We start from the raw sequence: 15,068 nt of genomic DNA on the forward strand, positions 1-15,068 counted from the left end.
AAAGAAAGACACAACGGGTGTCACGACCCAATGCAGAACCATCACCACCAGCTGCGCTTTAACACCGCCATACTTAGCAGCGGCTCTATTCCCCCCCACCCGTTCTTCTTTCTGCGTGAATCATCTGAAAATCGTAATTACAGTCAAAAGGCTCCATTGTGAGTGGACAGAAATGCGGACAAAATGGCTGGAAGTCAATGATCTTATTACGGCGGTTCTCGGCTTCCGCGCATCATCCCACAGATGTGCAAAAAGAAAGAAGAGGGAAAAAACTGGAGCAGAATATAGTGACATCTTCCTCAGATGATGAGAACGGTGATTGCATTTTGCCCTATTTTAGATTATATAACTAACAACCATGAAGTTCCCTCATAAAGCCTCTTATACAGCGGATCAGTGGCTAAATTTGCATCGAGGCGAAGCGGCACAGGAGTACAGTGATTTGTCTAATCTCTTTGTTGCATATTTCATCATTCATCACTGTGTGTGCGGTTCGGGGAGGGTGGAGGTGTTTTCTCCACACACAGGTGACGCAGGCAACGCGAGGCCTTCGTCGGCAATCTCTTAAGAAACAAAGCGTATTTAGAGAGACGGCAAGTCGGTGTTTACATTCAGGCACTTTGATTGCAATTTAATTTTACATTACCCAGAGCCCAGAACTCGCCGAGGAGCCGGCTGATGGACTTTCATCATCTGTATCAGCAATCGCAGTGTCAGTCATGTTTTGTGAGACTTGTCAGAAGACTTTGAATAAACCTCTGGAGGAGCGAGATAAAAACCTTCCCTTTCTGTGGAGGAATTGCAATGATGCACGTCCAAATTTCTTGATTACATGACGAAGGAGAGACGGAGTGTGTGTGTGTGTGGGGAGGGGGTGAGGTGGAGAGGGGGAGGTTGATAAAAAAATTAAAAATAAATAAAACCTTGAACGAAAAGCCTGCGCCGAAAGTTTTCGGTTTGCTGATATAACAGTCAAGTGTGTCTATAAGTCTACTTAAAACGCTTAGGTATCAGCGGAGACAGCTGCGACACCCTCTTCTTATGATTCTGTCGAGACAGTACACTATCAAACCTTTCATAGCGCTCCCAAGCTACATTTCCGGTGACAAAAGCTTTGCGAAAAGCCTCCTGAAGGATTCATCTATATCCTAATATTTCCAATCCAATTTAAGTGGAGCAGCCGGAGTGGTCTGAGCACGTGTTTACCAATCTTTGCTTTCCAAGACTCTGCGTGCTGAAGGCTTGAGGGGTTCAATCAATGGTGCTTTGATCTCGGCTGGAACCATAATTATTTAACATTGTTACAAGGATTTCTCTAATCCATCCTACCATTAAATCCCTTTTACACCCTCATCTTCTGCAGCCTAATCTGCATCTGGGTGCGCCGTTTGTCTCTCTGCTTCATTTCGGCTCGCCCCTCCCTCCCTGACGACACCCTGACTTTATAATGGACTCGGGTGATGAGTTGAAAAATTTCTCGTTCCCCGAGAGCAACTTGGCTGTTGAAATGTGTTCGCAGTAAAGTCTCGCCGCAAAAGTACCTGGAATTATTCACGCTCAGAACCAGTAAATGATGGAAGTCCAGATTCAGACCAAGATCCAGGCTGAAGAGCGAAGTGAATCCGAACCACTGCTCTCATCTTTGGAGCAAGTTGTGTGAGAAGGACTCTCCTACATACCAGTCATTGATAATTACGGCACTTAAAGCAGAAGTCCTAGCTTAGGAAACAAGAGAACAACTCTGGGGATGTTTTGTCTTCCAACTCATAATATGTTATGAGCCGACTTATCAACAAGTCCTATAAAAACAGAGAAAATGCTAACATTAGCTTAGCACCAAGTAAATACGTTTGAGACCATTGTATTGCTGTACGTCCTCTACATAGTAAGATGAAATATTGTTTTGCATCTCACTGTGTTCTCAATATTCTTTCACAATTTGTGTGGAATCAAGTCAAGTTTATTTGCAATAGCACAGTTCAGCAACAAGGCAGTTCAATGGGCTTTACACCATAAAAACATCATACAGTAACCAATTATTAAACGAGCAGTAAAAATACTTTGTCAAATCTCATCATCAAAATTATCAAGAATAATCATCATCACATATGGTTCAAAAATATATTGATCAATGTTCCAGTTATTGGGAATCAAAGGCAACTGTAATCAGGTGGGGTTTTAGCTTCGATTTAAAGGACCTCAGTGTCTCGACTGCTCTGCAGTTTTTTGGAAGTTTGTTCCGGACTAGTGGAGCATGAAAACTGAATGCGGCTCCTGTATGTTTGGTTCTAGTTCTGAGGATGCAGAGCAGACCAGAACCAGAACCAGAACCAGAAGACCTGAGTCAGAAAGTCCTTCAGAAATAAGTAATAGTGTGTCCAAGTGGACATGCATTTCTAAACCCAGCTCACCTGTGTTGGAGCTGCTAAGAGGCCAAAAACAAACAAACAAACAAAAAAAACAAATCCAGTTTATATATAAATATTTTTTACTTTCAAAAAGGATTACTTTTTTTTATTTCAAATGAATTTTTTTTAAATGCATAGTTTAAAATCTCCCAATAAATGTAGGCCAAATCAACACAGAAATATTCTTTTACACAGCTTCAGTAACTATTTTTACTTGATTTTCAGCTACTTTTAGCTACAGAGAATAAAGGAATTAGAAAAAAGCTCAAAATGACTTTCAGATATTTTATGTTTAGGCAATTCACTGAAAGCAGACATTATTCCATGAGCATCGTGTGTATTTTGTCTCCGGGTATCTGTGAGTTTTACCTCAGTTGGGATGCTACAGTGTCTGGTTACACTTTAGGTCCAGTTTATTTCCTTCATTATCGCACATAGATGGGGACATGAAAGCCAATGAAGTTAAGATCACCAATAAAATGAGATTACTCATTAAACTTTATTGTCAAAATTAATTAAGCTTGCCATCAGCTTGCTCATCTCTAGATGTTCCTTTGACCTTTCCCCGATTTGTACTTTGAACACAAAGTTTCAGAACTCCTCCTCTAATCCTTCTGATGAACCGTGGGTAAAAAATTATGGGTCACAAAGAACACATTTTAGAATAACACTTTGATTTTTGTTCTATTTTCTTTAGTTTACCTTAAGTTATTGACAATCAAAATAACTGCTCATTTTTAATCTGACAGGTGTCCAGAGCGTCTGATCCCATCTGTTTATATTGATGATCATTTTGACCCCCCAACATAAAGGGCCCCTCTGTCCTGTTGCAAATATTTGCCTGTCTGTGTTTCGGCTCGATATAAATAGCAGCACGGGTGACCGCAAACATTTGTCGAGGCACCTGCCACAGTATCACGGCCATCTGGTCCTTGGTTTTCTTCTACCATGACATATGTGCATTAAACCTGAAATGGCCATTGTTTTATTTCTTTTTTTTTTCATGTTTTTGTTCTTTGGAGTGTGGCAGAAGATGGATTGGCCACAAATCCCCCTTCTGGGTTGGCTGGAAAAAAAAAATGAGACTTTTTTCTTTTATATATGTGAGTGAAGCTGTGCTTTCAGCATGTGCATGTTTGATGTCTTGAAAGGGAAAGAAGGGAGGGGGTGTAAAATAAATGTCTAGGATGTGGGGTTTTTTTTTCTTTTTAATTTTTATTGATGTGCAAGTATTTCAGTGTGTGTGTGTGAGTGTGATCTTTGGGTGAATCAGATGGCCACTCCTTCGGATGACCCCTGCCTCGCCCTGGCAGGCGCCCAGCTGGCTGCAGAAACCTGGCCTTCAGTCCACCGATAGAAGAGATTTGAGTAAAAAGGTAATCATATTTCTTCTGCTGCCACTCTGGCCACACTTATTTCCTCCATCTGCCCCTCCTTCTGTGGTGGGTCACTCATTTGTGATTCAAAAAAAAAAAAAAAAAAATCACAAATGAGTGAAACAACACCATTTTCTTCTAAAGCTCTCCCTCTGCTGTGATAGTGAGTTTGTCAACCTGTAAGCTGTTTTGCATCCTTCCTGGTACAAAAGCTGTACTGCCAACCTAATATGATTTTTTTTTTAAAAGAGGGAAGAAACTGCTGGTTAAAATCAAAGCATCTAAAAGAACGTGATCCTGACTCTTAATGTCAGGTCAGGTCCGCTCCTTCGTTGGACGTCGGAGTCCAAACCATCGGTGTCTTTTACTGCATCCTCTCTGCCTTGTAAATGCCCGTGCCTTTCAAACTCCACGGCCTCAGTTTGGCACTGTGAGCTTTTAATGAAAATGTGCCTCCAGTAACCCCGACAGCATCAACAGGGTTGTATTTTCTTCTGACTTTAGAGTTATTTTCCTCGGCCAAAGAGCAGGTTTTACATCAGGTTGGGTAATGCTCTGCGGGACTTGATGTTTCCATGTGGGATGGCTGTGCCGGCTACCGTCACACAGAAGGTCTTAATGCCCTTAGATGAAATTAAATGTGACCGCAGTCAGACTTCTGTGTGAACGGTTTACGATCCCAAAGTGACCCAAAGAAGAACGTAGACGTCTCACGGCTGTGTACTGTTTACGCAAGTAATAATCGATCATTTTATAATATTAAATCATTTAAAAGTTCATTCAGCAATGGGAGCTTACTGAATACATATACAAATGGCTAACTAAGTATCAGGCATCCATGTATGGGTATTGCAAAATACCCAGAGAAAACTCACATATGCTCCAAAGTAAATATAATAATTGCTCTCAGACAGGCCTCGGGACCTTTATGGTGTAAGGCAGCTGGTCTAGCTGCTACACTGACCATCAAAAGCAATAAAAAAACAAACCAACTTCTTACCATTTTATACAAAATTTTAATGGTGAAATTCATGAAAACTTCCTGGATCCCTAACAGACCCTGGGAGTTTCCTGATTTTCAGAAGAGGGTGTGGTTTACACGAGAAACCATTTAGATAAGACAGAGAACAAGTTCATTAGCACAGCTAGCTAACTAACGCACACCATCCACAATTAGCCTCGAGGAGAGCAAGTGGGAGAAGCCGCGTCAGATCCCTATCGGCGCCCGTCTCTGAAAACGAACACAATGGCTCGACGCCCTATCTCGGGAATCAGCGGCTGATTGGGAAACATCCGTGACGAGGAGTGAACACAAGACAGAAGATCAGTGTGGAGACTCGCTTAAGGACATACTTGTAGCGGGAATGAGAGTGAAAGAGAGAGAGAGGGAACTCGCTGGGTGTTCCACATCAGAGACCCGGCTCTCTGAACAACACAGAGAGGAGCCGGCTATCAGATTAATAGTGACTCATTCAGCTCGCTCCTCCACCGTTCCACACAGACAAGACAATCAGAGAACGCGAGGCAATCGTGGACAGCACTTGACATGACTTACTAAAGTAGAGATGAAATGCGGCGAACATATGCGCGCGCACCCCCACACACAAAAAAAGAGCGTTCAATTACAGGATGTAGATTGTAAAAGGCTTTTGTTGTTACTCAGCAAAAGGGAAAACGGGCATGGAGGTGCTTCAATAGAGTCACCAAAGCAGGTGGGCTTGTTCCGAGTCAGCCCACCTCATTAAAAGGCGCCGCTCGCTTTTAATGTGGCGGACATTAACACGGCCCATTCAGATGCACGCACGCGCGCTGTGATTAAAAATTATCTGTTGGTGATCCTAATCACAGCTGCTTAAACTTAAGCCAAAGAATAACAAAGAACTTCTGAATGCCGAAACTATCGGAACATTTACAAAGAGATTAAAGGGGAGACAGTCTCCAACTAAATAAATTTGCTTTTAATCACTTTGAACAGGAAGTCATGTCATTTCAAATGTCCCTATCTGATTGTCTGATTCTCCCCCCTTTATTCAAATTATAACATGCCCATCTGACTTTTCCCGGCACAATGGGAAAAATTAAAAAGGGAAATGACCTTTCGTGGCAGCAGTGATGAGAGAGTGAATGGCATTATTATGCGCCAAGATTAATTTCGGCCCACTTTGCGCCGGCCCATTGAGAAAACGCAGCCGGGGCGTGAAAGCCTCGGTGTACGTCGCTCATTAATCGGCCGGTACACAGTACAAATGTCAAGCAAACAAGTGGGAGATGTTGAACCGATAACCTAGCCACAAAAGTATTCACACCCCTTGAACTTTTCCACATTTTGCCACGCTACGCGAACGCCAGTGCATTTCATGGGGATCTTATGCTACAGATCTTATGCAGTTTGATAAAACAGAAGGAAAATGAGACATGACTTTCAAAGTTTGCGAATACAAATCTGAAAAGTGCACAATTGTAATTAGTAGCGGAAATTCCCACATTTCACCTGTGAATAATTCTGTCTGGGGGTAGTGGGTTTGTCAGAGAACATTTCTGAACTGAAATTGTTGAAACAGTAACTAGTAGAGATGCACTTAAAGTTTTATCACAGTATTTTGTGGTACTATCGCGAGCAGCAGAGTGACGACAGGAACTCTTTACTTCTGTTCAGGTAAAACTGTATGGTTGTGACTGCATCAAAGTTACAAATACCGCTCTTTAAAACCATTTTTAGGGCACCAGTCACACAAGGAAGTATGATTTGTATCACAGTACAACAGTACATGCTTTTAATCAGATTTTCAACTTTATTGATATTTACCGATGCTCTCATTGAACGAAAAAGTGTAGAAAACAGTAAAAAAAAAAAAAGCGATTCCAACAATATGGAGAGTTTTGGAAAAAAAATTTAAACATCATAAATGGAAATTTATTGTGAAAACGACAAATTAAAACTCTTATCACATAAGAAACTTATCACAATAAATGATAAATGATATGATAACTACCTAACCCTACAATTAGTAAGCTCTTCTTGTAGTTAGAAACAAACCCTGTAGGAAACACAGCAGCACTTAAGGAGGTCAAATGAGACCAAAATCAAACTTTACATCCTCCTTGCAACATCCAATACGACGCTGTACATCAGCCTGAACATACCATCCACATAGTGAAACATGGTGGTGGCTGCATCATGCTATGTGGGTGTCTTTGGAATGTCTTTGGATTTGAGGTAGGGACATGTCTGAATAGCTGAAGGCAGTTCAGGAGTAGCGTTGACTCAGAGGGGCTAAACACAAACACACGACACACACCTTTATGAAAACAATGTATCGTTTCTCTCCCGGGAAACACAAATGTGTGCAATTTTGAGTTGGTCTAGCTTTTTGGTTAAGTCGATCTTACCCATCGATCTTATCTTCCTCAGCCACTGTCGTATTTTGCTCTGCTGAGAGACGTTTGACAAATAGACTGCCAGGTCATGTCTGAACGTTTCCAGTTGACAAAAGTCACCCTATTGTTGCCAACTCAGAGGTTTTCTTGCTATATTTAGCACCATTTCAGACACACAAAAAAACAAACAAACAACAAACAACAAACAAAAAAACAGTATCAGCCAAAATCCTCAGGATTGTTAAAGATCGCTGATCAGCGATGAGTCAGAAAACTGCACTTGGTCCACCCCTAGAACGAATGAGTCATGCAGCCAGTTGTCATTTTTGTTCTTCACAGATTAGGACAGAGCATAGGATGTTTTTGACAACTTGGATCTAGACATGTTGTGCTTTTGTAAAACATAAAATATGCATCAACTCTCATGTCACCACCTCCAGAGTTTAACTTCATTCACTAAAAACAAGAGACACTTTTTCTTCCATGAAATCCTAACTTTCCTCTCTCTCTCTCCCTGCTTGTCCAGTCTCGTGGCTCTGAGCCCCTAATTCTCATTCTAATGGCTAAGTGAACGAGGAAGCATAATTACAGCCAGTCATACATCCAGTCATGCTACATCCATCCTTCTCTTTCACAGCAGTATTTTTAAGCTCAGTGTTTTCTCGCCCAAAAGCACTTTTTTTCTTCTTCTTCCCTCTTTCCTGCCGCTTGTGATGCCTTCTTTTTGTCACGGCCCCCATAGTTCTGAGTTGACCCCCTCAGCCCTGTCTCCTGACTGATCACAGTGATGGTTTATTACTGTCGTCCCAGCGCTCTTATCTTTAGCCAGCAATGCTCATTTCCTTCCCCAGATTTAAATGCAAATGTGAAATTTAATGATAAATGCATTATCTGATAGGTGTGATAACACTGATTCACTGTCAGTATAAAATACACACCCCAGGGGGCTCTGAGCTAGCGAGCGAAACTTGCCCAAATCCACTCTTTTTTTCTTTCTTTTTTTTACAGCTCTCGCTTTTTCATCTCCCTCTTTCTCTCTTTTTTTTTTTTTTTTTACAAACTCGTGTACCTGGAATAAATTCTGGAGGTCATTTTATGCAGTAAAAGGAGTCATATTTTGTCTGTTCAGCAGTGTGTGTGCAGGCTTTGGCTGAACAGTGATTGCCGTGCAACAATCTAGCTCCCTCTATTATCCGTCTCTCCTGCAAACATTTTGGAGAAAGTGCATCTAGGTTGGATGACATGATTCTTTTAAGTAGAGCAGTCACTAAAATGTGTCTTGTTTAAATCACCTAATATAGCTGAATAGTGTTGACTTCCAACTTATTTATTAATCTTTAGTTAATTTTAGCAGTATATGGTCTAAAGAGGTCTTTTGATATTAAAACATCAAAATATTTCACATCAAAGCTAAGTCTGCAAAGAATTTGGAAGCAATGTAAGAATCTAGCTAAGTGTTAGCCTCTAAAGCTGCTAAAGTTAGCATTTTAGAGCTTCCTAGCTGTGCTTTTGGATTGCATTTCATCGTCTTTAGTAGCAACTTATTAATCTTTAGTTGACCTTAACGAGATATGGTTTTAAGAGGTCTTTCAATATTAAAACATCAAAATATTTCACGCCAAAGCTAAGTCTGTCTCAAAGAGCATCATCTGTCAGCATGTGATTGTTTTAGTGTAATAATTGTAAGTTAATATTAAGAATCCTGTATATAAAGCTGAGAGACTTAAGCTGAACACACTATTAAGTCCATGTTTGAGTGTCTTAGTTTGACATAAGAAAGGGCTTTTCATGTTAACAGCCGGCTAAGACAGCTGTATTGTCTAGTTAGCTAACAACACACGGTCACAAAAACATTGTAGAAACACTTTTTAAACTATTTGTGTTGTGGAAATTTGAAAATTAAGCCAACAATTTGGAAACACTGTAAGAATCCAGCTAAATGTTAGCCTCTAAAGACGCCAAAGTTAGCAGCATCTTCTCTTGGAGCTTCCTCTCTGTGCTAAGCTAAAGGCGTGACTTAAAATGTTGTGGCATTTACCGACATGCCAAAAAAAAAAAGTGTCAATAAATCTTTTTTTAAAAATTCCTAAATGTTGTCTTTGCCATAAATCTAGCAGAACTATACAGTCAGATCATCACAAAAATAAACTGCGATAAACGTCATCAAACGGGCTACATCATGACAACAGCTACACTGTACTGCAAAACAGTAGAAAATCATTTCATTCAGTGATATTTTAAATATTACCAGCATTTTATTGCTATGTTCAAACAATTGCTCTAACATGAGTGGTAACAATGACATGTGGAGAGAACATGAGACATTTTTAACCAAGATATGTCTTCCACAATAATGATTGATAAATGAGCCATCTTTGATTTCCAATCTGAAAAATTAGACAAGAATAAAAACCGACAAGTCAAATCTGGACTTTGCTGATTTATGAATCATTTTCTCGAAAGAAAATGTGGATTCTTACTCTGATCATAAATCTGGATTTACATTAGAAAACCTTATAGATAGATAGATAGATAGATAGATAGATAGATAGATAGATAGATAGATAGATAGATAGATAGATAGATAGATAGATAGATAGATAGCATTTATTGTCATTGAACAGAATTCAACGAAATTTCCATTGCAGCTCCCGTGCAAAAGGTCAAATATATACAGTATAAACAGTATGATGACATCATTGTTGATGATGATGATATCAGTTGCGATAAATCAACATGTTCCTTGCTGCTCTCTATATTGTCTGTGGTTCCAACATTCTCAGTGACCTTTAGCCTCCTGGAGGTTTCCATCTGCCATCAGGTGTAATGGTATATTTCTGATTTAATTCTGATTTAATGTGCAGTCCTACTTAAAAACCCACCCCGCCTTGTTCATTTAGTCACCACCAAAACATTTTTCCTTTAAACCATGCAGGGCAATAAAGTGGTAGAGATGCTGTTCTTACTTGGACCATCCCATTCTTCAGGCCCTGCAGCAGCGTTCCTGCTCTTCTCGCCTTGGCCCTCCATCTCCACATCTCCTGCTTCTCGGTTGCCGTCCTCTTCTCCTGCAAAAGGTTAAAATAAGATAAAAAACACATAAGTCCCACAAAGCACAAATGAGAGTGAACGTCTCCACAAATTTAATATTCAGAGACCTAATTTAATTGAGTGCTTGCATTATGGACTGCTCTGCCCTTCCAGAGGGTACACTCTTATGGACTTTGGATCGTGTCCCAGCAAGAATCACTTGCTGTTATATCTCTTTCCTGCAACATTTGAGCCATTGTGTGTTTGTCGCGTATGTATAGCTTTGTACATGCGCGCTTGCGATGAGCTCACCGGGCCCAGCTGTGTACTTCTGTGTGAAAGGCCTTCCCATGAGGACTTGCGGGGACAGGAGGAAGCCCCGTGGAACAGGAAGGAAAGCAATGTGTGGGAGAGAGGTGGCTATTTATTACCCTTTGATCTATTGTGGAGCGAGCTAGAATGTGTGTTATAGGATGTAGGGGGCTGATTTACAGTCTCGGGGCTCACACACACGCCCTGCTAAAGGATATTTGGGTATCTCTCTGCAGGATGTAAGTACCTAAAAGGCCGAGTTAAACACAGTCTGCGGCGGTAGCGCCAAACTGGAGGGCTTGTTGAGCGCTCGCTGATACACTTACTGTAAAAATAAAATCTATTTTTGCATGTCTACAGTAAGCACAGTTTGCGCTCAAAGTTTATGGGAACATAAATCAGCGCTTAGGAGGTGCCTCCAGTGTATAAATCCAATGTGGCTGACACAGCGGCTGCACAGTGTGTCTCCGAACTGCGAAACCTGCTTGGGGCGTGCGGCGGCTGATGGCTTGTAGTGGAACATTTTCCTTCACTTTTGTCACCAGATGTATTTCGCTCCTTTGATGTTTTAAACCCAATAATGAACGGCCAAGGACAGGCAGGCCAGGATAAAAACGATGGATTACTTTATGCATTCTCCACAGAAAAGGGACGTGGACAGTGCCATTTATTGGAACCCTTGATAAAGATGTTTCGAATGCCTTGAAATACAGTAATCTATTTGCAGTAGTGTAAAGTCCACTTAGTTTTGTCCTATATGTTTTTCATAAGATGGAATGTACAGAGGGCTCGATCTTTGACCATTCGTTTTTAGACGATCAATGTAGATCATCTGGTTAGGAAGAACGCTTACTTAATGTCTGGTGAACTGTTTCTGTGTTGATTTGGCCTTACAATTTCAAATTATTATCCTTCAGAAGGTTGTGGTGTTGTCTAGTAAACCTAAGGTCACTGGATTTACATTTATAGCCCTTTAGCTGTCAGGAGAACACCGGAACACCCATTGACTTGCATGCAAGTGCTTTTGGGTAACAGTGAAGGGTTAAAACCTCCTTGTAGTTTGTAGTTTGGACCTCATAATGCCATGAATACTCACAAAGTATTCAGATAAAACAAAGCCACAGTATTTCACATCCTCTATTATTTTTGACAGTGGGCATAAGGTCTATTCCACATGTCAATCCTAATTTACACCAAACCCTCCACAGCTGGCTGTCGAAAAAAGATCAATATGAATCTCATCTGACCAGAAAACGCAGCTTCAGTTAAAAGTCTCAGCAGACTGAAAGGAAACTCAACATGTTTTCATTTATCATGGTTGAACAGAAAAAGCTTTTTCCTGCTGTGCCTCTCTAAAAAACGATTAGTAACCACCTGAAACAAGCTAAGAGAAACAAGCCCCTGTGTCATGTGGTCATTTTTATACCTCAGGGGAACATCTGACCAGAAACCATGGATCACTAATTATAAGTTCATAGGTAGCTGATCAAATTAAGAAGAACAAATTCAGAAAATATCTCAGGTCCATTTAACAGTAGACCCCTGTCTACAAGCAGTTAGAGTTAAGAAAGATTGTAGATATTAGCTTCTGCGGTAGTGCTACGACAGTTTCTACTGTACATGTTAAGCATATTAAGTGATATTTAGTGTCTGAATTATTAAAATCTGCAGTTCTAGGTATTTTCAGAGGGGGCTCTTCAGTTTTCATGAGCGGTTTTAGTCCCAAAACCCTGCGGATACACATTGTTACTGTATTTTGAAGGTATTTCTCAGGAGCGTTCCAATCGTTGTGCTAGTGGTGATTTTGGTTAGGACAATTATTTTCACGTGTGGGACTTTTTTTCAGTGAAGAATAGTACTGAAATATCTATTTTTTTACAACTGCCAATATGTCACTTCAATAACATGTAAATTTGTTTGAATGCTGTTTCCACATCTTTACCAGTGGTGTCCATAAACATGGCCAGATTGATGAAAATGTATACTCTTTTTCAACCTGAGAACCAGCTCGATATGTCGCAACCGTCGCTATATAAAAAGCTTATCGTTGGTTGTTTACTTTATGTTTGTGATTTCCAGCTTTGTGCTGTCACACTTCCTGTGCCACAGCCCACAGGACACTGTCCATCCTCAGTTTGGTTCATCTCCAGATCAAGCACTCACACTGTGCTTGTTTAGCTTTTTTTTCCCTCTGACATGGCTCACTTCAAAGAAGGCAGCAAACGTTGCCAAAAGGATGTCAGCTTTCTGCCTCACACTAAAATAGGAGATGCACGGGAAAAAAAAAAAAAGAAGAAAAAGTGATACTGAAGGGAAGCCTTCAGAAATGTCCTACTTACAGTCCATGAGGTCATTATGACCCAGTTTTGCTTATACAAATGTCTGCCTGGGCTGGCAATTCTCCCTCCACTCCTCCTTCCTCCCAGTGTATTAACGAGGAGCCCACTCAACTCAATTCCCCCCACTATTTATTGCTGGGCCCTGAGAACCTCTTTAGCATACCAGGCTCGTATTATGATGAGCATAACAAAGGCGTGTATCAACAGTTCCTTCCAATGGAGCGGAGTTTGCGGGGGGAAAAAAAAAAAGGAGCTGGCGAGATAACATTAAAGGCACTACCTTGATCTCAGGCGAACATGCTAAGCCCTGTAACGAAACGTATTGGAAGTGTTTAATTACAGCCCGGGAAATGAAGCTACAAGATGATTCCTTAATTAAGCAGTGATTAAGGATTTTCTGCCTTCTATCTAATGCAGTTTGCAGTGCATTTTAAACACAATCGCCCAGGCAACCTCACAGGGAACAATGTCACGAGGCTTTGATGAAGTTTCCGGGCCCAAATGTCGGTAAGAAAAAAAAAAAAAAAGCAGAGAAGGGAAGAAACGCTGCAGCAGCATTCCACTGTTTCGCAGCTGCAGCTTAACATTTTGAAAGATCCATCTGATATGAACCGACTGATTGAGGTGCTCCATTTCATTTGTGCTCTAAGTAATCGAGACTCAGCCTTGTTTCATAATTCGAAATGAAACCCTCTGCGGTGTTATCAAAGAAGACAGATTGTCAATGATCTTCCTCGATATTATCGACTGTAATTTACGTCCGGCTCGGGCCCCCTTTCGCAATTCGGATCGAATGGTCGCATTTAAGGATGAGTGGAGGAAGACTAAGGAGGGCAGGAGGGACGGGGGGGGAGGGGCTGGAGAGAGGAGGCGAGGCGAGTTAGAGCGGCCCGCTGCGTTCTGGGTTGGCGGGCATGGAAGAGGAGCCAGTGAGCTGTTAAAATCAGCCCTATCGCTGCTCCATCAAAGGACGGCTCTCCAGCCAAATCACAGCCGCACGCAGCGGGCCACGCATTCGGGTCAATAAGCTTATAGGCGATTTACACAAACAATTCCTCGAGCAAGGTAGCAACAAAGTCATATTGGCTTTTTCCTCTCCCTTTTAGCTTTGTCTCTGCTCAGAAAAGCCCTTGAAAAATGTCAATCTGTGGTGTGTGACTTTAAGGAGCTCAGAGCTCTCTAATCCCGACCACAGATTCTAAAGACCGGCCGCAACGTCAATGTATCACAATAAATTATTTTGGAAGCTAATGTCGTGGTGTGAGTTGTTGCTTCTTAGACAGAGATGTCATTCTGCAGCAGGTTTGTAGAAAAGTGAAGAGATCCCCAGAACTATTCAAAAGGCTAACAGCTAATCAGATGAGGCCTCTGCGTTAAGATGATTTTAGCGATTTAATTCAATACAAGCTACAAATGTTAATGTCAGTGAGACATATAGATATTTTAATTATATTAAATGTCTGCTCTTTCACATGAGACAGTTGTTATGTTAGATTTTGTTTAGTAAGATGAACAATGTCCATGTAACTTCACTAAAGTTACTCAGGTTAAGGTTGACTGTGTTATCGATCCGCTCCATCGTCTATGACTAGTCCTCTCTAATTATGTTTTGCTTTATACTAGGAAATCAGATTGCAACAAAAATGATTGCTTAACTCGAAATTCTGACCACAAAAATCGAAGCATGCGTAGGCATGCTTCGATTTTTGTGGTCAGAATTTCGGCTTTTTCATTTGATGGTTTCAGATGGTTTAGCATCTACAATGGCTACCACACATTTAGAATGTGAAAGTGGCTAATATAAGACTTTGATTAGCTTCTAAGAGTTTTTATCTCATCAATTCAGTGGCACAAATACTGCTTTAAAATATATTTGTGAATATATTGGTGTTTCAATTTCAATTAACATTTGGGGTAAGTACCGAATTCTTGGCTTGTTTTGCTTATAATTTTCCAGCTCCAAGTGCTATCTTTTGAGGCAAATCGAACAAAGCACAAGTCCGTCAAGAGTGGATCACCTTTTGGATTTTTGTACAGGCATTCTGTCACCGCCTCCATCAATGCAATGTTACACAGGCAATATTTGGCTGAGAAAACAGCCACATACATTGGACAAATTTTGCAATGGGTTGGATGTTATTTCACGCAACAGGAACACAGAAAACTGCAAGTAGTGCCAAGAACCAAGAAACGTGTTTCTACTGTGCATATGACAAAGAAACGTT

At 40.8% G+C, this 15,068-nt stretch overlaps 1 protein-coding gene across 4 annotated transcripts in view; it reads right to left on the minus strand.

The window, feature by feature from the left end:
* Window positions 1-15,068, minus strand: part of zfpm2a (zinc finger protein, FOG family member 2a) — a 168,443-nt gene that overhangs the window by 102,399 nt on the left and 50,976 nt on the right. For all 4 annotated transcript variants that reach the window (XM_028017834.1, XM_028017832.1, XM_028017831.1 and 1 more), the window contains exon 3: window positions 10,129-10,230. In XM_028017834.1, coding sequence (XP_027873635.1) covers window positions 10,129-10,230 — 102 coding nt within the window. The remainder of the gene's footprint in view (window positions 1-10,128; window positions 10,231-15,068) is intronic.

The sequence above is a fragment of the Xiphophorus couchianus genome, chromosome 5, assembly GCF_001444195.1.
Source record: "Xiphophorus couchianus chromosome 5, X_couchianus-1.0, whole genome shotgun sequence".
In the NCBI taxonomy this organism is placed as follows: domain Eukaryota; kingdom Metazoa; phylum Chordata; class Actinopteri; order Cyprinodontiformes; family Poeciliidae; genus Xiphophorus; species Xiphophorus couchianus.